The 24,556-nt window shown below is 41.1% G+C and overlaps 1 protein-coding gene across 1 annotated transcript in view; it reads left to right on the top strand.

Annotated features, from left to right (window-relative positions):
* The window catches only part of STAG1 (stromal antigen 1), a 284,176-nt gene that overhangs the window by 161,540 nt on the left and 98,080 nt on the right, over positions 1 to 24,556 (top strand). Inside the window, exons 10-15 of the mRNA XM_015426863.1 lie at positions 3,253 to 3,376; positions 8,046 to 8,144; positions 8,781 to 8,860; positions 12,092 to 12,199; positions 14,830 to 14,944; positions 22,283 to 22,400. Coding sequence (XP_015282349.1) covers positions 3,253 to 3,376; positions 8,046 to 8,144; positions 8,781 to 8,860; positions 12,092 to 12,199; positions 14,830 to 14,944; positions 22,283 to 22,400 — 644 coding nt within the window. The remainder of the gene's footprint in view (positions 1 to 3,252; positions 3,377 to 8,045; positions 8,145 to 8,780; positions 8,861 to 12,091; positions 12,200 to 14,829; positions 14,945 to 22,282; positions 22,401 to 24,556) is intronic.

Here is a 24,556-nt window from a genome sequence, read left to right as displayed (position 1 = left end):
CTTTGGATTCCTCTCTTCATCCAGTTCTTGACACTATGCACAGAGCATTTCTGATCTTGGGGACAACATCACTACGATATAGCTTCTCCCCCTGTGTTAGGTTCATTGAAACAATTTATAAATGGGTAGGTTGCTTACCAAAAATAAGCAGCATTGTGGCACTATTAGCATACGTTTTTATGGACTAGATCTCATTTATTCAGATATAGTGAGTAGATCTCCACTATGTGATCTTTAAGCAATCATATGTGTAGTGGTTAGATATATTCCATCTGAATATATATACCTGAAAATAACTCACTGGTATTTTTTGGATATATTTGGGATCTGGATTGATATTTGGGGATCGCAGCAATACTGGTATCCCAGTTCGAAAGCAAGAAATTGCAAGTAGATAAATAGGTACCACTTTGGTGGGAAGGTAACACCGTTCCGTGTGCCTTGGTGTTTAGTCATGCCGGCCACATGACCATGGGGTGCTTTTTGCAGATTTCCCAGGCAACGGGAGGGAGGGAGGAGAGAGGGAGACAGCTCTCACAGGCAAATGGGACCATACATTAGGTGAGCTTGCCAGGTTGGTTCTGCTGGGATTCTCTTGTTTGACATTGGTTCTGTTGGGCTTACAGTGCCACATTGGTGCTGGGTTATGCTTGGCTTCTCTGTTGGTTCTGTCAGGCTGGACTCCCTTCCCTTGCTTCAGTTGGTTTGGCTTGGATTCTCTGGTTTAACATTAGCTGTTTTGAGCTTGCCACAGTGGCCTGTAGTTCTGCTGTGATTCTCTGGTTTTACATGGATTCTGTTAGGCTTGTTGGTTTTGTTTACATTGGGAGGCATTGGGCCAGTGGTTGCTTGCTCTTGTGTGTTTGGTTATTCTTTGCCCTGGAGAAAGCATGGGATTTTTTTCCCCTTAGGGAACTATGAAGGGCAGCTGAAGACTCGTTGTTCAGGGGCCCACATTCACACGAAACCTGTGGGATTTCTAGTGGAGAGGCAGCACAAACTCTGCTGGGATTCTGGTGTCATTTGTTTGCAAAACAGCCACTCTAGCACCCTAGAATAATGGATCAGAACTCTGGGGAAAAAACTGATTTTGAATTCTAAACCAATATTGGAGAATAATACAGAATACAAATAATTATGCCCTCCCCATAATCCAAATTAAAAAATGCTGACTTTTTTTCTGGTGCACATCCCTAATAGTCCCAACAACCCAGCCTTCTTCCCCACAACAGTTTTAAGTTCTGGCCTGTTGCATCACTTTAGGAAAGAACCAAGTCGATGACATTACATCACCCCCTAGGCATACACATAGAGAGTCAGTTTGGTGTAGTGGTTAGGAGCACAGACTCTAATCTGGGAGAACCAGGTTTGATTCCCCACTCCTCCACATGCAGCTGCTGATGTGACCTTGGGTCAGTCATAACTTCTTTCAGAGCTGTTCTCTCAAGAGCAGTTCTCTCAAGAGCTCTCTCAGCCCTACCTACCTAACAGGGTGTCTGTTGTGGGGAGGGAAAGGGAAAGGAGATTGTAAGACACTTTGAGACTCATTTGGGTAGCAAAGGGGGAGGTATAAATCCAATCTCTTTTTTTTAAGACCCCCGAAGGGGATTTTTTTATTTTTTACAATACTACATAAACTACAAAGAAAAGAAGGGAAGGGGAGCTACAACTAAGGAGAAAGAAAAGTAACCCACACTAAACTAAAAACCCAAGAGTAGGAGATCATTACCCTGTTAGACTGCAGTTAGTAATGGGGGGGGGGGAACTGTTAATAAACAATATACTTTGTGAGATCCTGTCTTTCTAAGCTTATGTGTTAGTTTATTACTTGTTATGAGAAGATTTCCAGAGCATCTCCTCCAGCTCTCTTCGTAAGGGCAATTTTCAGAGTCCTTCCACCTTTACATCTATGCTAATTCTCTCTAAAGTCTTGATGGCTGTCTTAGACGTTCACTCGAAATTCTGCAACCCTCCTCCGTCTCCAAAGGGATAACACCGCCAATCTTAAGCCTCTTCCTTCTTGGTCTCATCCTCGGGGCCCAGTGGCATCTCACAGGCTTCTTGATCTTGAGGTCAGGTTCAAGCTCTTTTCTATCAGCTGAATTTAAGACGACACTTTCTAAAAACATCTGCCGGGAAGGAGTTAAGTCCTTGTAAATCTTTTCTGTTTCTCTCATGCTTTCTCTCCTTATCTCTTTGAGATCGCTGTTAGTTTTAGTGTCCATCTCTTTTGCTTTGACAGCCCTCTGTTCCATCTTTTCTGCTATTGTTGCCAACTGTAGCTGTCGGGACACGAGTTGTTGATTTATCTTGGCAAACTGATGGTTAATACCAACAAGTTGCTCAAGAATCGGCTTGGTGGCTTCTGCTATGAGTTCCATCTGAATATATACCTGAAAATAACTCACTGGTATTTTTTTATATATATTTGGGATCTGGATTGATATTTGGGGATCCCAGCAATACTGGTATCCCAATTCTGAATATTCCCAGAAGTATTCAGGAATATCCAGGGTCAGTGTTTTAAAGTTCCAAACTTGGGGGTGCTTTTTGCAGATTTCCCAGGCAACGGGAGGGAGGGAGGAGAGAGGGAGACAGCTCTCACAGGCAAATGTGACCATACATTAGGTGAGCTTGCCAGGTTGGTTCTGCTGGGATTCTCTTGTTTGACATTGGTTCTGTTGGGCTTACAGTGCCACATTGGTGCTGGGTTATGTTTGGCTTCTCTGTTGGTTCTGTCAGGCTGGACTCCCTTCCCTTACTGTTCTGGTGGGCTTTCTAACCAACTGAAGCTCAGACTCCCAAGACAAAAGAGACCTTCAGAAATATCACTCAGTCATCTTAAGATTGTAGCTATTGAAGTCTAGAATTCCTTCTGCTATGGAACACATCCCCTATTACAGTGCCTGTCTGCAGACCACCCAATGTTTAAGTGGTATCCAGGCATTCTCTCCACAGTTCTGTTGTCCTCAGTACAGCACTTTATATTTCCCCATAGGAATGAATGGTAACTATTCATATATATGTGTAAGACAATAAAGGAGTCCAGTTGAGAACATCATTCAGTTGGGGATAAACCCGAATCATCAAGCCTTGTCATGTCTGCATAGTTTCATTGTGGGTTCTGTTCCTGGGTTCTCAAGAATAAACATAACACAGAATATTGGGAACTGGCCTTTTATTACATGTATGCATTCACCCATGCACTGAAATGAAGCAAGCCGGTTAACTGAATTCTCCCTTTTTTCACAGTGATGCTATAGCAGAGATTAGAGCTGTTTGTATTGAAGAAATCGGAGTATGGATGAAAATGTACAGTGATGCCTTCCTGAATGATAGTTATTTAAAGTATGTTGGTTGGACACTTCATGATAGAGTAAGTGTGGCCTGCAGTAAAATAGATTTTCCTGTCAAAATATGCCCTTTTCCTGTATTTATCTTCTTGGTGTTTATATTATACATAATTACATCATAATTATTTTAGTTCATTTATGTGCAATATTATTAATAAGCTTCTGTCTTCCCCTATTTTCTTCACTTCTTGAACAAAGCGTGGAGCATTATACAGTCTGTTGTGCAGATGTTACTTTAAATGGCATTTGAGGGAAAAGTTTCTAGCACGAGTATCTTCATTTGTAATTTTAAGAAACATGTAAGTGGAGGGTTTTTATCTTTCAGATTATATCCTGTGTTTTCATTACACTAATTTGCAAGGAGCAATTCTCAGAATCATAAAGTAATTATAATTATACATAAACATAGCTTGTTACAGAAATATGAGTACGTTCAGATTTAAGAATATATAGTTAGTCTCGATCCTGTTTGAAGTTTGATTTCAATCTTGTTTGAAGTTTCCTATGCTTTAATGTGATCCTTTGTTTCTGGCACTATGGCAGCAAAGCAGAATAATGGAGTACTACTAAGAAAGTCTTTTGTTAGTACTTACTTTGATGCACATTCAGACAGTTACTCTGCAGTGCTCTGATAGCCACAGTTATTGTTCTTTGGATAATAATCCTAGTCTGATAACATGAGACTCTTATACCATGTTAGACATGGGGTTCTTTAAAATTTAATAACAAGATGTGCCAGTGGGCCGCTCTAGACCTGAATATCAGATTGGAGGCCCACCCTCATTTCTTCTCACAAACGCATATCACATAGTGCTCAGAGTACCTCTGGCTGTGCTGTTCACTGAGGGTGGTAGTAAAAGTGTTGCTGTTGTTGCTGTTGTCACCAGGTTAAGGGTAGGGTACGTGATAGGGCCCACAAATGATCCCCTTTTGATTCATTTTAATTAAGCATTGGAAGCAATAAAAGACATTAATGAAGTTGCCTAACACCAATCTGTAGTTGATTGTTTCTTACCCTGGTTGCCATGAAGCTGAAAACGTATGCTTTTGCCACTGCTGATGGAGAACCATTGTGATGTAGTGGTTAGAGGTTCAGCGAGGACTTAGTTTCAGATCGAGACTTCCATGAAGCTTGCTGGATGATTTTAGGCCAGTTACTGTGTCTCAGCCTAATTTATTATATGAGTGTGAGATTAAAAGGGAGAAGCAGAGAACCATATATTTTGTCCTGAGCTCTCTGGAGAAAGGATAGAATTAAAATGTATAGTAAGATGTTTCTCGTGTTCCTGTCCATTAATAGAAAGGGATGACTATGGCAGAGCATTTTGTCAGTAGGCTGGCTTCAACAGGCCAGGTTTTGTCTATAGACCTGCATATGCCTTTTCTGATTTTAAAAATGAACAGGTTCTGATGAAAGTGTAGAAGACCTTGAAACTGAGGGGTGGGGGAGAGTATTCTGAGTTGTAGCCGTAATTTTAAAAAACAACAACCTGAATAGCAGTTCATTTTAAGAATGAACATAAAGCTTTGCATTTTCTATCTCAATCAATTTTGGCATTTCTACTTGGAGAACTTGTTTAATAAAACAGAGAGAGGAAAGTAATTCTAACCAATTATTGAAGCCAGTAATAGTGTAGTTAATGAAGGAAGCAGTGGAATAGGATGGCTCAACTTGCTTGAAAAATGTTTGTAACTGTCAAGCCATTTAAATGACATTCCTTGGCAGTTCAAAATAAGAGCATCCCATTTCCCACTATTTGTCACACACAGCAATATGCTGTGATAGGAAGCTTGGGAAGCAGAACTTGAGAGGAGAGAAGAATGGCAGCTGTCTGTTCTAGGAATTTGAGCCAAGTTGTGAGAGGGGAAGAACAAGCAGTTGGCTGACCAGGGATGTAGTGGGAGAGAGAAGCAGCTGAGAAGTGGTGGCTTTGGTGGCTTTCATGACTGTTGGTCTAAAGATTTTATGCAAGTGTTATGTGTTGATTTTTACCTCAGAAGTTGTAAAAAATTTTAGTAAACCTGGACCACTTCAGATTTCATGTACTCCTCAGGGTACATGGGGAGCGGTTGTGCCCCACTGGTTCATTTCTTGTTCTCACTTCCTATTTTACTAATTAAGCTGATTATTGATATATGATCAGCTCCCAGTGGGATGAATGGGAAAATGAAACACTACATACCCAGGCTTATAATTCTTATTGACCTTCAAAGACACTGTGGAAGTCTGTCACTGTAATATGCTATTTTCTGAATGTAAAGGGGAAAAAATCACTAGAAATATTGTGGAGGGAGGGTCAGTCAGACTCCGTCAACAAATTTTGTTATCAGCCCATAAATCTTGGGCATTTTTATAGATCCATAGGAACATTCTCCTAGGTTTATGGGCCATCTTGGTGTGATTAATTTTATATAATTGTAAGGTAAAGGTAAAGGTTTCCCTTGCTTGAAAGCTTGTCGAATCCAACTCTAGGCTTCCAAGCCGAAGAGCCAATGCTGTCCAAAGACTTTTCCGTGGTCATGTGGCCGGCATTATTAAATGTAGAACATTTTTATTGTTTTATCTGTGTTTAATTATTGTAAGCTGCCCTGAGCCCTGCATGCAGGGAAGGGCGGGATAGAAATCAAATAAATAAATAAAGAAAGAAGGGTGAGGTTTGGGGAGAGACGTGACCTCAGGAGGGTACAATGCCATCAACTCCCCCCTCCAAAGCAGCCATTTTCTCCAGGGATCTGGAGATCAGTTGTAATTCTGGGTGATCTCTCGCCCTCACCTGGAGGCTGAAAATTCTGATTCCCCTAGAGGGTGGAGTCTATAGCATTATACCTGTCTGAGGTCCCACCCCTCCTCAAACCACACCCTCCCCAGGCTCCACCCCTCAAATCTCCAGGAATTTCCCAACAGAGTTGACAACCCTATCTCCTTCCCACCCAACAGCCAACTTACCTTTATCTACCCCCTGTCTTCAGTTTTCCATCTCCTTTCCCCTTGTAGCCTCTACAGAGGAAAACCATAGTTTTCCTCCACAGTGGGGACCAAAGCAGCTAACATTATTCTATCCTTTTATGTGCACAACAACCCTGTGAGGTAGGTTAGGCTGAAAGTATGTGACTGGTCCAAAATCACTCAGTGAACTTCCACAGCAAGATGGGGATCTAAACCTGGGTCCTGCAGACCCTACTCTGAAGCTCTAACAACTACACTGGCTTTCATAGGGTGGCTGCTGTTGACAGAGTCATGCAAGTCAGGTGGTATCAAGTCACTCAGATGGTATTGCCAGGTCTAGGTTTGCCAACCTCCAGGTGGGATCTGGGGATCCCCCAGAATTACAACTGAACTCCAGACAACAGAGATCTGTGCCCCTGAAGAAAATTACTGCTTTGGAGGGTAGACTCTGTGGCATTACACCATGCTGAGGCCTCTCCCCTCCCCAAACTCTGCCTTCCTCAGACTTTACCACAGAATCTCCAGAAATGTCCCAACCTGGAACAGGCAACCCTAGGCCAGGCCTGGCTCCAAGGAGTCCAAGGAGCCCTCAAAGTCCAAAAAAAGCCCTTGTCCTTTGCCTTTTACTCACAGAAACTGAAGTCTGGAATGCTGTGGTTGCCTAGCAACAGCCACTGAAGGTATCCAGTTTTTAAAAATACAAGCGCTGCTTTTATCATTTTGGGTTTTAACACATCAGATTATTATTTTTTATTTCTCATTTTTCTCCAAACCTTGGGGCCCTTTTGAGGTTTGTGGAAAGATCTGTCTTGCCTGTTCACAGCTCCAGTCACCAGACTGAAGTATCCAAAGATTTGGCTGACTTCACTGTTAGAATATAAGATGATAATTCCACATTTCTGAAAGGATCCCCGTATTGGAATAAGACTGAATGGCTGCATAAGGGCATTCTCCTGCTATCGCAGCACCGTTCATTCTAATATTCAAGACGAATATCATCTAGTATTTAAAAAGTCTGACATTTGGCTGCATTTATGAGATTAAAATTTTGCCAGTTTCAGATATTTGCTGGTATGATTCTAATCAGAGAGTCTCTTGTAGATCTTTCTTTCCCAATTCTTCATTCAATAGTTGCATTTGATTATTTCTAATTATGCTGATTCTAAGCCCTTTGTGCTACATTACATGTATCTCTAGGTGAAGTTTTTTCATGCCTTCTTCTCATACAGACATCCGGTACTCTAGAAATGAAACCTTGTGTCGTTTACGGTGGTAGATCATAGAGCTGTGGTCCATCATAGGGAACTGTGGACTTTCAATGAAATGGTTTTCTTGGCATTGGCATCTGGTATGGGTACTATGGAATAAACTTCCCAGAGATACTTGCCAATTCCCCTTTCTGTTTTTCATTTCCATGGAGAAAGAAGGCTTTTATCTTTTAGAGTGTTTTTAGTTTAGGCTTTGATTAATTTTCTCTGAATCCTGATTTTAGTGTTTGGTTTCTTGCTGCTCTTCTGTTTTTATAAATTTATTTGTATGTATTTTAATCATGATTTAAAACTTGTAAGTCATTCTAAACATTTGATGGAATGACAGCTAATCCATGAGTAAAATAAGACATTTTGCATATCAAATAAGTTTGATAATTTCCTTCTACTTATTATTTGAAAGGAGTAGCTATATCTCTGGTACCTTTGTGCAGTATTACTTTTTAATAAATTCTAGTTTATGTTTATTTTATTTAGCAAGGTGAAGTGAGATTGAAGTGTCTAAAAGCTTTGCAGAGTTTGTACACCAACAGAGAGTTGTTTCCCAAGCTGGAGCTATTTACGAATAGATTTAAGGTAGGTATACTTTTTTTAAGACCACATACATCTTAAATTTGCCTTACTTTAATTATTGATTTGGTGTATTTTTATATGCTATGTTTTCTAGAACATGCCATGATGATTTTGCCCTCCCTCGCAATGTCTCCCTTTGTCTTCTTTTTGGCTGTGCAGCCCCTTTTTCCTTCTTTTTTTTTTTTCTTGTTTGAATGTATATTGGTAAAAGCTGACCCAGCCTAGGGAACTGAGAGGAGAGACTAAAATCCTTCTGATGTCCTGGTTTGATAATGGCACATGAGAGGAGGATGGTAGTTCAAAAATAACAAACTGTTCTATTTAACTTTATGGGGAAATGGTCAGGTAGGAATCAGGTATAGGACTTTCAAGGTAAACAGGCAACAAGAATGAGGTAACAAAAGTAGTACTTAGTATATGGCTTTTGAAGGTATTTTTCTGTTGTACTTGCAGTGTTTGGGAAGCAATTCAGTGTCATATGTAATAGAAAGACTTATGTAAATGTTATGGGATGAATCCAGGGACAATTCCAGAGGAAGACTCCTCATTTACCAGTAGGAAGTCCTTTAATCCAACCCCATATAATTTACAATTTCAGCAGTTTCTCCTGGAAACATGTATGATCTCTCTGCTTTTCAGGATCGCATTGTATCAATGACGCTTGATAAGGAATATGATGTTGCTGTAGAAGCCATTCGATTAGTCACACTAATACTTCAGTGAGTATATTTTAAGGTAGTATAACTTATATTTGCCAGCATTATTTTATTCTAGTCAGGGGTCATTTCATAGAAAAAGAGGTGCAGGAGCTCATTAGCATAACTCATTAGCATAACTTATTTGCATATGCCACACCCCCTGACATCACTGGAAGTATGTCAGAAGGCAACACCCACCACTCAGGCTCCACTGGACTGTTTTGGATTACTAGCTATTGGGGGGGGGGAATGTGCAGATCTGCCCTCACAGAGGAGGGAGAGCTTGTACCTGAATAAAACTTGGTCTTAAAAGTGCCACTGGACTGTTTTAGACCTGGGGGGGGGGCTCTGCAACTTACCAGGCTGCTTCTTGCTCTGACTGAGGGCTGCTGGGAGCAGGGGGTGTGGCTTGTTGCATGTGCCCACCCCCTGGGCTCTTTACTGCAGGAGCTCCGCTCCTGTGCGCTCCTGCAGGAAATGACCCCTGATTCTAGTTATCATTCACTTCTATGTGATTCAAGACAAGAAATTACAAAAGCAAATAGCAATGGTTTTTATAAAGCCTTTTCTAAAACAGGTGTGAGATAAATTTCAGCTTGAATGTTTTATCAGAAGTATCCTTGGATGCATCCTTTATTACAAAATGTAAGAGGCAAAACAAAACAATTGCTTTATCTTTTTTTAAAAGAATGCATAAAGACTAGGGATGGGCACAAACCAGGAAAATGGTGGTTCATTGGGGTTCATGGTTTGTTTAATCAAACGAACCACAAACTTTTCTATTTCCTGAACTGGTTCCGGTTCATTCAGTTTCTGAGTTCAGGAGATGTTAGAACAGCCTCATCCAGAAGTAAGCCCCAAAGGTATTTAAATGCTGTCAGAACCCATCACCAGCCCACAGCCCCATCTGAGTGAGCTCTGAAGGCATTTAAATGCCTTTGGAGTTTCCGGGTTGGGCCACCCGACGCCTTTGGAGACCACCTCCAGGTTGGGCTGGCCTGGCTGTGTTCTGAGAGTGAGTTCCGAAGGCTTTTATAGGCCTTCAAAGCCCACTTCCAGGTGGGGGCCTGCCCATATTAGGGCCTACCCATAGGAGGGCATAAGGCCTATAAAGGCCTTCAGGGCTCACTTTGGGAGCTCAGTCGGGCCGGCCGTCCCAGAGGTGGGCTCCAAAGGCATTTAAATGCCTTCGGAGCTCACTTCCAGTTGGGTGGCCCGACCCAGACGTAAGCTCTGAAGGTGTTTAAATGCCTTCGGAACCCAAGAACGTGTCTCCCACAAACCTCCATGAAAAACATGGAGGTTCGTGGGCGGATTGTGGGAGACACATTCTCTTGACCCCCTGTTTCTCAAGCCACAAACTGGCCTGATTCACGCTCAAACCAGGGTTCATTTGGGGGGTTGTGCCAATCCCTAATAAAGACACATCTGCATTGTGTATTTAGTTGAGAAAACTATTCCTAGAAGTGGGGGGTATATGAACTTATTAACTAAATCACAGATTGGTGTTTTACAATAGCTAGATTTGCTTTATTCTTTTTCTGAGATGTTGGTTTGTTTGAGTTGCCATTACCCAAAGAGATCCAGTCTCTTCCTCCTTTGTTGCATTTGGTTGTAGAAAGCCCTGTCACAGCCTCTGGTCTAAAACCTTTTCATAAATCCAAGTGACGGTTTGCATGGGTAGAAAGTGATCATAGATCAAATGCTACACATAGAGATTTCATATCCTCTTCCTACAAACCATGGTACGGAATCCTAGTTTGTAGGCACAAAAACAGCCCACAGTTGATCATCTCATGCAATTCAGACATCAAAACAAATGGTGGCTTGTATGAACAAGGAAGTATTCAGAGTCTAAGCTGAACACAAGGGAAGGGGGAGCACACAAACCCAAGGACTTTCAAGGCTTGTTCCTGCAATGACAAGCCTAGTTTCTTGTTGCATCTGAAAAGAATCTCACTCAAAGGATGATATGCTACATAAACATCACTTGATTACTGACATAAACCAGCTGCTTAATAGTGCTGCAGTTGATGACTGTTAATCATTCTTCTGAGTTCAGTGACTTCTTCTAGCTAAATTCCACTACACCGGGGTGGCCAAACTTGCTTAACATAAGAGCCACATAGAATAAACATCAGAAGTCTGAGAGCCACAATACATGAACAAATATAACCCACATGTTTTTATTGGAAAATATGTAGATTTGCTTTTTATTAACATTAAATGAGACTGCCAAAATAAAAACAAAGGGGGAAAAACAGATATTGATAATGATATTTAATTTTAGATGTGGATGGAGGGGAGAGAGAGAGAAAGATAAAGGAGGAAGGAAGGAAGGCAGGCAAATAGATTGGGAGGAGGGAGGGAGAGGTGGAAAGAAAGCAACTTTAAATGCATCTTCCAAGACCCCCACACTGGCTGGGTTGGCTTGGAGAAGGGAATTAAAGAGACAAATGCCTTCTCTAAGCCGGCCAGTGGGTGGATCTTTAAGAACGCATTTAAAGTTGCTTTCTTTCTCTGCTCCCACCATCTCAAACCTACCCAGGGAGGGGAATGCTGGCTGGGGAAGGGAAGACCGATCGGGGAGGCGTACCTCCCTTTTGCTTCCCCAGCCACCCTGCTGGGAGCCACACAATATGTGTGAAAGAGCCGCACACAACTCCTGAGCCGCAGTTTGGCCACCCCTGATCACCTGTCAGAATAAGAAAGTGCTTTGTTTAATAGAACCATGTGTACTTAGAAGTTATGAAAGCAAGAATCAGTTCATTTTGTAAATATAGTTTGAGGCATATCCCTTTATTTCCATGAAGATGTGTATCCCTATAGATAAGAAATCATTTTTGTTTGGAATATTATTTTTTGAGTTTTAATTGTGCAGCATATTTCAAAAGCTGATACCATTTACATAAAAATTAATAGTTTAATGATATTTTGTAGTGGTTACAGTGTTGGACAAGGATCTGAGAGGTCCAACTTTGAATTCTGAGTCTACCATGGAAACACTGGGTGACATTGGGCCAGTTACTCTCTCACTGTTATCTATCTCACAGGGTATTGAGGGTAAAATGGAGGAGAAGAGAACAATGTAAACTGCTTTGGGTTCCCATGGGGGGGGGGAGCAGGGTATAAACATCAAAGGGTGAGGCCCATTAGGCATATGTGTGTTATCTATTCTAAAAGCAGATTACAGAAAGTGGTAAACTGAATCAAAAGTACTCAGGTTCAAGTGATATGTTCTGGTTTTTCCAGTGGAAGTGAAGAAGCTCTGTCGAATGAAGACTGTGAGAATGTTTATCATTTGGTATATTCTGCACATCGACCTGTTGCAGTAGCAGCTGGGGAGTTCCTTCACAAAAAGTAAGCCTGTGTAATATATCTAAAAATAGCAAAATATTGAAGGAAAGCTAAAGGAGGACCATTAAGGGCATGGCACTCAAGTGGCTTTAATATTATTTGTTATACTACTGATCTTCCTTAATACACTTAGATGGGCGAGGAGGACCTTTGCTTTATGGGTTGGACAAATGTCACCAGAAATGTTTCCTGCTTGTGCAGCAAACAGTTTAGTTACTTAAAATATTTTTACTCTCATACTCAGCTACAAAGGTCTCAGTGAGGCTTACCATTTAAAACAAAGTTATCATATATAGCAATAGACAGTGAATAGAATTAATTAAAATAGCACAATAAAAGAGCGGTATTTATAAAGTTAGCAGTAGCATTGAGTGCACATACTACCTTAGCTTAACTTAAACAGTAGAAGGATCCAGTAGCAATTAAAATTTCAGAACAGCCATAAATAGTGAACAATGAAGAGAAAATCAGAATAAACAACAAATCATCCAAACTAAACAGCTTCAACAATCTACAGATGCCTGGACAAAGAGAAACATTTGATCTGGAGCCAAAAACTGAGCTGGTTTGGCACTAGGGGAGTGCGTTTGGTATAAACCAAACCGATAAGGTATTTTTCGGGTATTTGGCTACCGATATAGCTGAGCCTGAAAAAGCCATTTTCATTTTTATTTTTTTGCTTTTATTTGGGTCAGCTATACCGTGAACCAACCCCAGCCAAGTCAGCGCAGATCTCTCAGCTCCGTGCCACCTCAGCTGATCATCTTTTGCAGCTCCGAGCTGCAAGAGAAGATCAGCTGGGGTGGCGCGGAGCTGAGAGCTTTGCACCACCTCAGCTGGGGCTGGCTGGCTCCTCTTGCATCTTAATTTCAACCGAGCCAGCCCAGAATCAGCCAGGGTGGTGGGAGCCAGCGCCACGCAACCCCAGCTGATCCTCTTTTGCAGCTCCAAACTGTAAGAGAGGATCAACTGGGGTGGCACAGAGCTGAATGTTCCTTGCCACCTTGGCTAGGGCTGGCTCCGCTTTGCAGCTTGGTTCCAACTGAGCTGCAAAGCGAAGCCAGCCCAGGATTGGACTTTGGCAAGGCATGAAAAAGGTTCCCTTTAAATGCCTTTTTTTCCTCCATACCTTTTGCAAGCCCTGCTGCAAGGGAGCTGTGAAGCAGCAAGTTCACTCATGACGTGGCTTGCAAAAGACATTTTCTCCCTACATTGGAAACAATGAAGGATGGGGGCATCTTCTTCTGGGGCCCATAGAATTGGACCCCCTGGTTCAATCTTTTTAAAACCAGTGGGGAGCTGCAAATTTAGTGCCTCTACCTCAAAAAACAGATCCGCTAGAGCCCCAGATACCCTTGTATCGATTCTCCATTATAGCCTATGGGGACCATTGACTATAATGGTCCCCATAAGGTATAATGGAGCCAAAAAAAATTGGCAATCCCAAATATTTCCCAGATCCCAATAGCATGCTAATATTGGCATTCAGGAATATCGGGAAATACTGATATTTTTCTGGTTCAGTATACCCAGACCTGAAAAATATAAATTTTTGTTTGCATACATCTATTTGGCACCATGTGGATAATTATGGGAAAGGCAAAACAGAGAAGGCCCTCTCACTAGGAGCTTTACCTACCTTGCCTCTGAAGATGGAGGTCTCTCTGAAGAGCTCTTTTCCATTATTTCCATTATTTTTATGAATTGCTTGTAGACAGTAATGTAGCAACACTGCATAATTGTTTTATGGCTACAAATTAGGGAAGAGGCACACTTTCTAAATCAATATGCTAGTGGTTTACAGTATTCCTAGATGAATAGGAATCCTGAGTCATGCTATCCAAAGAGGTTGCATATTTCAATTTTTTCCATTGGCTATAGAACAGGAAATACTCTTTGTTCAGCAACTAACCAGATAGTCCTGTGTTATCTTTGTTAGCTCCTTAACTAAGTTTCAGTTAGGGGCCATGAAGATGCTTGAGCATCGCCTGTATTCTGCCTTGATGGTGAATATGTCACAAAGATCTTGGCACATGGACTTAACATGTTCCCTCCACCTGTCATTGGCTTGTTTGGTCTGGTGTCATGAGCAGTTTCATTAAGGGGGATTTTAGTGTTTAATATTTTAATTCAAGGACTGTGAGCAATGTTTGTGTGTATAAAACAGGTCCACTTTGCTCACATTTTGGCCTACTACTAGTCTCTTTTCTTCAAGATTCCTTTTTAGGTGTAGAAATTCTTACTACTTGATCACTGTCCACCACCCATCTATGATCTGAGTCTAGTCTTAATACAGTTGACTCTTAACATTCACCAAGCACATATTTCTCTGTGTCTTCTCTTACCCCTTGATTGAATTTTTCAAGGGAAGTTAGCTGTCACAGGTCAATAAGATTCTTCAGTGTATTCTACAAAGGCTGTCATTCAGCAGCCACATTTATACTCTTCTTTAGGCTGTGCTGACATAATGCGTTTTATGATTGGGCAGTACTATGTGTTCGCTGTTTATTTTTATTGGACCTTTGTTTATTTTTTTGGGACCTGGTGAAGGAATAAGTTTGCCTCCCAAGCATTACCTATAAAGCTGGCCCAGTGAACATGGCAACATGGAAAGTACTATTTTCTCTTTCTAGACTGTTTAGCCGGCATGACCCTCAGGCAGAAGAAGCACTAGCCAAGAGGAGAGGACGTAACAGCCCTAATGGGAATCTTATTAGAATGCTGGTTCTTTTCTTTCTTGAAAGTGAGGTAAAATTATGCTTTCCATTTTCATATAAAGTTTGGCAATATCTTCCTGTTAAATTACATCTTTGCACTTACTGTGAATGCTTCTCTGAAATCTGGCTTAGTTCTAAAGGATGTTGGCCCTCTCATTTATTTGCTTCTGGCTTCCGGGGTAGATTTCAAAAGCCATTGAAAAGTTTTAAAACTGATAAGGTCTGTTAATTATACAAGTGATACATATAGAAAGCTTCAATCCATATTGAATTCTTGTGAGCATTAGATGAGGCTATGTTTCCTGATTTGGTTTCACTATTTTAGAGGAATATAACGTAGTACAAGATAACAATATGTATTTTTAAAATTGCAGTTAAAGATTGTGCCTCTGAGTAAAATACTTTGAACCAAAGAGTCATTGATAAACAGCCTGCATATGTGTTTAGATAAATGTATTGTGAACTTCTGAATTCACAGTAATTTTGGGATTTTTTAATGGAGAAATATGTGGAAATAAACCACCCCAGATGTGTGCCGATAATGATAGATAAAATACTGTACACAATAGAAGGGGATATTTTTAAAAATTATTAAAAAGTAGTAGTCAAGTGTATCTAGTATTGACTGAAACTTAAAATCCTCTCACTCAAATATCTTTTCCTATTTGTGGTGGAGGCAGTAAAGAATCATCCAGTCTTCAGAAGAGTTTTGTGTAGCTTAGGAGTTGCATAGAGTAAGGATGGGGTGACTGACATAAGAAAACAATGGGGGGGTGGTAATCCTAAATCAAATTTGGATCCCCTTGCTCACAAAAGAGCTAAAGACAAGAAAATTAATGGATCTGGCAGACATTTTGCATTATTACTAAAGAATGATCTAATAATATTAAATGGATGCACACAGTTTGACGGAAAAGGATATTTTACTTGTATAAATCATTTAGGGCAAGTGTAGTAGACTATTTTGTTGCTTCTGCTGACTTACTCAAAAGAGTGGAATCCCTGGAAGTGAAGGATTATTTGGGGGGTGATCGTTATCTTGTACAATTATTATTACATTTAGATGTTTACAAACCTAGACACGTAACACCTTAAGATCACTGAGGTGGTGAGAAACCATTGCAGCAAAAGCGAAAAAACAAATGGACTTGATAAAAATGAGATATACAGGTTTCCAAATAATTGAAAACATAGGTAATATGGAAATGTTTTTAAAAAATTAATTGACTTTTTCAAGTCTTCCTTGGTGACAGCAAAGCCCAGGGGACAAGGTATAACCAACAGAAATAATTGGTACTACTCTGACTGTAAGGTTCTCAAAGGATCAATCAGGTGCCTATATAGACAGTTTAAGAACTTAAATAGAGATTTTGCCGAGTATTTTGAAACTGAAAAAATAATATTAAAAACTATTGAAATTTAAGAAGTCTGAGGCCCGGAAAAGAGATTGGGAAAGTCTGCTCTAGGCCATAAAAACAAAAAACAATTCTGGATCTCAGTTGCAAAAGGATTAAACACACAGCTCCCTGTAGCCTCTCATATTCCAGTCACTGGGAAGCTTTTTAACCTCTGTTTTCGCGAATGGAAACAGAAATATCTAGGAATATAGGCCGATATTGCCATTGGGTGCAAGTGAATGACCCCCAGTAACAACAAGTAAGACTAGGACTTTAATTAATCAACAACAAAAGGGGGAAAGCACCTGGGTCTGATTTAATACCAGCAGACCTATTCAAAATTGATCCAGACTGGTGGGCATTGATTTTGGCTGCTGCTTTCACTAAAATAAACAAGACGGGAAATATGCCCAAAGTCTGGTGTAATCCAATAATTGTTCCAATTTATAAAAAGGGAAACCTGATGGACTCAATGAATTACCACCCAGTAAGCTTACTATCCTCTATAGGGAAACTTTATGCTGCAATGCTTTTTGAAAAGTGGAATCTTTGGTTGAACATCTTGGGAAATAAACAGGCTGGGTTTAGAAAAGGAGCAAGTACCATTGATCATTGCCATACCTTATAGTTCTTAGTTGATAAATACACAAATTCTGGAGAAGGCATGTTGGCAACTGCATTCATGGACTTAAAATCAATGTTTGACACAATCTCTAGACCCCGGCTGTGGGAAAAGCTGAAGAAATATGGCATTGAACCATGTCTTCTTTACTTAATTCAACAGCTCCACAACCATTCCTCTTCCTGGGTTAGATGCGGGGAGTTAGGAGAGGTATCAGAGCCTTTAACCCTAGACAGAAGAGTCAAGCAGGGATATTTATTTGCACCCCTGTTGTTCAGTTTATATATAAAGGACCTCAGACCCAGTCTCCTGAAGGAAGCATGTCATCTTCCACATTTATCTAAGCACGAAGTTCCAGTCCTTCTATACGCTAATGATGCAGTGATAATATCTAGACTCTAGATCAATTGTGGGTGTCCACAAGCTGATAAAAAAATTTGAGCTTTACTGTTATCATGAGGGCTTGTCCATCAATGTGGCAAAATCCAAGGTCATAGTATTCACCAAAAAGAAAAAGGAGGAAATCTTCAAATGGGACATAGCAGACCAACCTTTGGAACAAGTCAGTCAATTTAAGTATCTGGGAATCCACTTTGAAGCATCTCTTACATGGAAAATACACTTGGATCTAGCAAGGAATACAGTCTTGAGAGTAGGGAGGACAGTTGTAAAATCCTTCTACTCATCGGGAGGTGAATTTGTCCTCTCAGCCTTAAAGGTATTTAATGCTAAGGTTCTAAACCAGTTTCTGTGTGGTGTGGAAATTTGGGTTCAGGCTGCTTCTGAAAAAATGGATTCTATCCAGTATGACTTTTCTCAACGCATATTGACTACTCCTAGATGTGTCTCGGGCATAGCACAGAGAGTGGAAGTAAACAAATTATCAATGGAAGTTGGCCTTGGATTAAAGCATTTCTCTTCAAAGTAAAGGTTTTTAAATCTGAGCTCTACTTGGGCTTATCCAGGCAGATAAACATTATAGCCAATGGGATCAGCTATTGGAAAAGAAACTGAAATGCCTAGGAATAACAAATGATATGATTAAGAATACAGAAACTAAATACATTATAAGACAAATTAAAAATGTATAAAGAAGTTGGATGTTACAAGTATGTCTATTAGGGCCCGCAGGATATGTTCTACACTCCATTTGGGAATTGCCCTCCCAATGCAACTGCTGAAATATTTTTATCAACTGACAGTCCCAAAACTAAGAAGAGCTTTTACTTTGGCAAGAATGAACATTCTTCCCTTGGCGGTTTTGGAGGGCAGATATAATAGAATATCATACTCTAATAGAACATGCAGATGCTCATATGATAAAATTGAAACCATTGAACATATGATTATGGAGTGCCCTATATTCAACAAGCTGAGAGCTAATTTAGTCACCTCTTTGTTTAAAGATATGGAGTTGCTAAATATGCGAGCCCAGGTGTCATGGCTACTATCAGATACAAATTATTGTGTCACCCTCTCAGTGGCAATTTTTTTTTGTTCTAATTTCTGCTTAAGGTGATAGCTGTATGAGCAGTACTAGATAGATACATAGAGTTGCACACTGCATTGAGAATGTTGCGTGTTCATAATGAAGGCATTTTACTATTCCTGAATCATGTTATAATGGGCCACCATAAATACTTGCCTTGGATCTGCTAATAAATTAATTTTAAATTGAATATATCGTAGTCCTTTTTATTATATTCTGATATCACAAATTTACTTTATAATTTCATAATTACTCCAAATTAAATTGTTGTGTAATTTACTGCATTAACCAAATGTTATGTACTTTTTGAGGTGTGGGAGGGAGACACTAACAGTGACAGGACTGAATTGCTTGAGAACACATTGTAACAGCTCACCCAGTCATGGTTTACAATGTGTTTTTAAAAGTGTCTAGTACTGTAATGATACTGTCCTGTGGTCTCTATAAATGTAGTACAAACAAATCCAATCTGTACTTTGGCCTTTTCCTTAAAGGATAATAACTGCATATTAAAACACAGCTCAATTAAGACTGAATCAGTAGGAAGAATAGAACGCAATATGTATTTTTGTCAGAAGGCTGATCCAAATGTAATACTGGAATTATAATATCAATCATCTTGCAATGCTATTGTAAAAAAGACTAAAAGTAACCAATGTGCATCTGGAATTATGGAGGGGGGAAGAATCTATTAGATGGAAAAACCCACATTTGTCTAGAAGACCAAGAGCACTGCTTTCCCCAACAAGAATCCAATGGTTAACAGTTAGAGGCATAAAATTTGTGACTAAGGCCCAGACTACACATTACATTTAAGATGTGATCCCAACGGAATTGGTAGCAGGATGCCAAATGTGAGTTCCCCATAGCAACTCAGTTCTAAAATGCTGCAAGGGCCCATAGCACAGTGGGAAGAGGAGCTTTGGCATTCCCCCCATGGCATTTTCCCAACTCAAAATGTCCGTAAGCAGGCTTGTACCATGGGGGGATGCATATATGTAGCTCTCAGTGGCAAATAATACCCCATGGCTCCATTCTGGGTCAGGAAAACAGCATGGGGAGAAGGCTGGAGCCCCTCCTCCATGCTGCAGTCCTGATCTGAACTAGGCTCCTGTAGCACTTTAGAATAGAGTTTCCATGGGGAATTCACAGCTGGCACACAGCTTATACAAGCTTACACAAATGTAAGTTGGAATAAATTTGTAGTCTTTAAGGAGGCCCCAGGTTCTTGTTTTGTTTGTTTCAAACCATTAAAGCTGCCCTCTGATATTTCCATGTAGTCTTTTTCCTCAGCTTCCTCTCTTAGTTTAGTGAAGTGTTCTCAGTGGGATGATTTACACTTATTCAGTATGTCTCTCTGAATTAAATGGGACTTAGAACCATAGAGTTGGAAGGGACCTCTAAGGTCATACAGTCCAACCCCTTGCACAATGCAGGAAATTAACAAATACCCCCTCACACACCCAATAACCCCTGTTCCATGCCCAGAAGATGACAAAAAACCTCCAGGATCCCCAGCCAAACTGGCCTGGAGAAAAGTTGCTTCCTGACCCCAAAGTCCTGGGCATGTAAGAAAGGGCCACAAGAACAAAGCACTAATGCAACCCTTTCTGCCCTCCCTTCTCGTGGTCTGCCTAAGTTCACAGAATCAGCATTGCTGTCAGATGGCTATCTAGCCTCTGTTTGAAAACCTCCAAAGGAGAGCCCACTACCTCCCAAGGAAGCCTGTTCCACTGACGAACTGCTCTGTCAGGAAGTTCTTCCTTATGTTTAGCCAAAAACTCTTCTGATTTAATTTCAACCCATTGGTTCTGATCCAACCTTCTGGGACAACAGAAAACAACTCTGCACCATCCCCTGTATGATAGCCCTTCAAGTACTTGAAGCTGGTTATCATATAACATCTCCAGGCTGAATATGCCCAGCTCCTTCACCTTTTCCTTGTAGGACTTGATCTCTAGACCCCTCAAAATTTTTGTTGCCCTCTTCTGGACATGTTCCAGTTTGTCTATATCATTCTTAAATCGTGGTACCCCAGACTGAACACAATACTCCAGGTGAGGTCTAACCAGAGCAGAGTAAAGCGCAGCCATCACTTTGCGTGATCTGGACACTACTTCTGTTGATACAGCCCAAAAATCACATTTGCCTTCTTAGGTACTGCATCACACTGCTGACTCATGTCTACTAAGACCCCTAGATCCTTTTCGCACATGATACTGCCAAGACAAATCTCTCCCATCCTATAATTATGCATTTGATTTTTCCTACCTAAATGCAGAACTTTACCCCATTGAAATTAATTTTATTTGTTTTAGCTCAGTTTTCCAGCCTATCAAGATTATCCTGTATCCTGACTCTGTCTTCTACCGTATTTGCTACCCCTCCCAATTTAGTATCATCTGCAAATTTAATAAGAATTCTCGCTATTCCTTAATCCAAATAATTTATAAAGATGTTGAACAAAACAGGTCCCAGGACAGATCCTTCAGGTATTCTACTTGTCACTCTTCTCCAAGCACTCTTTGGGTGCCATCTGTCAATCAGTTACAGATCCAACTAACAGTAATAGGATCCAAACCACATTTTACCAGCTTGTCAACAAGAATATTATGTGGACCTTTTTCAGAAGTCTTACTGAAATCAAGATAAACAATTACAGCATCCCTGATGCAGCAAGGTAGTAACTTTCTCCAAAAAAAAGAGATAAGGTTAGTCTGGCATGCCTTGCTCTTGAGAAACCCATGCTGAGTCTTCATGATCATGACCATCCTTTCTAAATGCTCGAGGACCGAATGTTTCATGATTTGTTCTAAAACTTTTCCAGGTATAGCTGTCAAGCTGACAAGTTGGTAGTTACCTCGATCCTCCCCCCCCCTTCATGAAGATGGGGATGACATTTGCTCACCTCCAGTCTTCTGGCAACTCACCTGTTCTCCAAGAATTCTTAAAAATAATGGACAGAAGTTCAGAAATTACAACTGCAAGGTTTTTTAGTACCATTGGATGCTATTCATCTAGCTCTGGTGCTCAAGCAGTGAAGGGGATATTACACTAGGGAACCGCCATCAGTGTGTACATGTGCACAAACAGGTCAGGCAGTTTCCAGGACCTAGCATGTGCATGGGTACCTACCCTGTCCCTGTTCCACCATACTCCAATGTTTAAAGTTCATACGTAAATATGGAGTTGAGATTGCTGCTGTCAGGCGAGCCCTGTACAGTCTGTGGAACACCCCACCCATCATTGTGCTCTGAGACAGGCAAGCGGTCAGTACAGATCTTTCTGCATGGGGGCAATGTGACCTAGCGCCCAGAAATAGTGTAGCTTCCACATTTTGGACCAGTTGAAGTTTCTCAGCCATTTTTAAAATCAGTCTCTTGGCAGAGTACATCCTAGTTTCTTGTTCGTATAAATGATGTGTACTAGACATGAATAGTGTAAGAGCTTGTATTAAGTACCCGTAAGGGGGAACCACTCACCCCTTGTAATTCTGTTGGGTGCTGAGCTCTAAAGAAGCAACACCAGCAATGGATGCTGTTGCAGAGCATCTATGCAGAACAAGTTTTGAGAGGGTGTGGAGAAAAGAAGAATCATTGCTAGCCCTTTTTATCTCATTTTGCCAGCAACTTTGACACAGCCAGCACCAGGTTGCTTGAGCATCCTTTACATTGCTGTAGTCATTGTTCTACAGGTGTCTGCTTGTGCAGCTGGTTATAGTAGGAGTGGATTGGGCTGTCCATATTGTTAATAATTGTATAACTTGCTGATTAGCAATGATTTTGTGCTATTTTAGGGGATATGGCAAATATTAAATAATATTATACCCACACTTTTATAAAGTTATTCTGTGTTTTCTAGTTGCATGAACATGCAGCTTACTTGGTGGACAGTTTATGGGAAAGTTCTCAAGAACTGTTAAAAGACTGGGAATGCATGACAGAATTGCTGCTGGAAGAACCTGTTCAAGGAGAAGAAGGTATGTGTTAGATCTGTGACATCAGCACAGCATGATCTGATCTCTTTAGTTTTAAGTGGATGGAAAACAAACACTCATAAACTGCTCAACTGAAAATAAATCAAAACAACATTACATTTTTGGATTGCAATCAGATTGAAACATTGTTGTCATGTCTAACTATAAATATTGAATGGTTCAATTGTATTGCTTCCGGTTCTGGCATTATGTACAGATAAGTACAAGGAATTGTGTTTTTTTTCATGAGGTGGCTTATAGACTCCTGGGAACATAAGAAAAATAAGAGAATAGTCTCTTGGAAAACAGTGGTTGAAATGATGGTGGTGGTAATGTGTGAGGCAGTGAAATACAACCTAGTACTTGATTTTACAAATTGAACAGAGTAGAGTTCATCATTTTTAAGAGTAACATTGAAAACGATTTCATTACATAATTCATTCTCTGATGAAAAAGCTATGCAACATTATTTGCTTTCAGAAGACACACAGTAGACACTAATCATCTTATATTCTATACAATAAGCCTATTCCAGAAACATTTCCCATTAATTTTGTAATGATTTATAAGGCTTTTTTTAAAAAATCCTTTTTTAAAAAAACCTTTTTTTAAAAAAAATCTAGAGCAGCATTGGGCAGTTTCTTTGGTCTTCCAGGCCTCCTTCACATATGAGTTGTCAAGCGTGATAAATTGGTTACACTCATAATCCAAGATGCTCCCTGATTTTAGAACTTTTTTTCACTTCCTCACAGACATGAAATTGGTTTCATAGTATTGCCAGTCACTTGGGCACAAAACAAATTAAGATGCAGATGGATGGAATGTTAGATGGATGAAACTGAAAGTCACCATTGGACTGTGGGAGAGGAGAATGAAGTATGAAAATAGACAAACCATATATTTATTTATTTATTTATTTATTCAGGTATTTCTACCCCGCCCTACCCCGCAAGCGGGCTCAGGGCGGCTTACAGAGGCATAAGCCCATACATAAAATTCCATAAAATCCAATAAAATCACAAAATCACAACCGACATACTATCAATAATAATAAAGTGCTTTAGATTCCAAGATGGTCTGCAGTTGGCACCTGCAGGGAACAACCCCTGCTGGCATTAGTTGTAATAATATCATCCCAGCAGTATTAGTCCAGGCTAATCGGCTGGTCTTGCTGTCATATAGTTCACCTCGCCGCCGGGCTATCAAGGGCACTCCAACTTTAATGATCTTTCTGTCGTTGGTAATGATGGAAGCGGCGGCCCCTACATAAAAGCCTGGTGGAAGAGCTCCGTCTTGCAGGCCCTGCGGAATTGCAAAAGATCCCGCAGGGCCCTGATCTCGTCCAGGAGCTCATTCCACCAGGTAGGGGCCGCCACATACCATACCTCTCGGGGACCCGGAACCACTAAACGGCTCTGGGTCCCCGACCGAAGTGCTCTTGGGGGTATATACGGGGAAAGGCGGTCCCTCAGGTAGGTCAGACCCAGGCCATATAGGGCTTTAAAGGTGAGTACCAGCACTTTGAAGCGGATTCGGTATGCTATAGGCAGCCAGTGCAGTGCCTTCAACCCAGGCTTGATGTGCTCCCACCTGGGGAGGCCCATCAGCAGCCTAGCCGCCGCATTCTGCACCAGCTGCAGCCTCCGGATCAGCGACAAAGGCAGCCCCATGTAGAGAGCGTTACAGTAGTCTAACCTTGAGGTGACCGTCGCATGGATCACTGTAGCCAGATCTTTGCGGTCGAGGAAAGGAGCCAACTGCCGAGCCTGCCTCAGATGGTAAAATGCAGACCTGGCAGTGGCTGCTACCTGGCCTCCATCGTTAAGCACTCCCAAACTCCTAACCTCCGACGCAGGCACCAAAGGTACCCCATCGAAGGTCGGGAGAGGGAGCCCTAACCCCAAGCCGTTCCGACTCAGGCCCAGGACCTCCGTCTTCGCTGGGTTTAGTTTCAACCGGCTCAGCCTGAGCCACTCAGCCACAGCCTGTAATCCCTGTTGAAGATCTTCAGGGTCGGAGCCCGACCGGCCACCCAACATCAGATAGAGCTGGGTGTCATCTGCATACTGATGACAACCCAGCCCATACCTCCTGGCAATCTGGGCAAGAGGGCGCATATAGATGTTAAAAAGCATTGGGGAAAGCACTGCCCCCTGAGG

Source organism: Gekko japonicus, unplaced genomic scaffold, assembly GCF_001447785.1.
Source record: "Gekko japonicus isolate JY-2015 unplaced genomic scaffold, Gekko_japonicus_V1.1 scaffold14, whole genome shotgun sequence".
Taxonomy (NCBI): domain Eukaryota; kingdom Metazoa; phylum Chordata; class Lepidosauria; order Squamata; family Gekkonidae; genus Gekko; species Gekko japonicus.
Note: the sequence above shows the minus strand (reverse complement) of the source record. Positions and strands in the feature narration are given on the sequence as shown.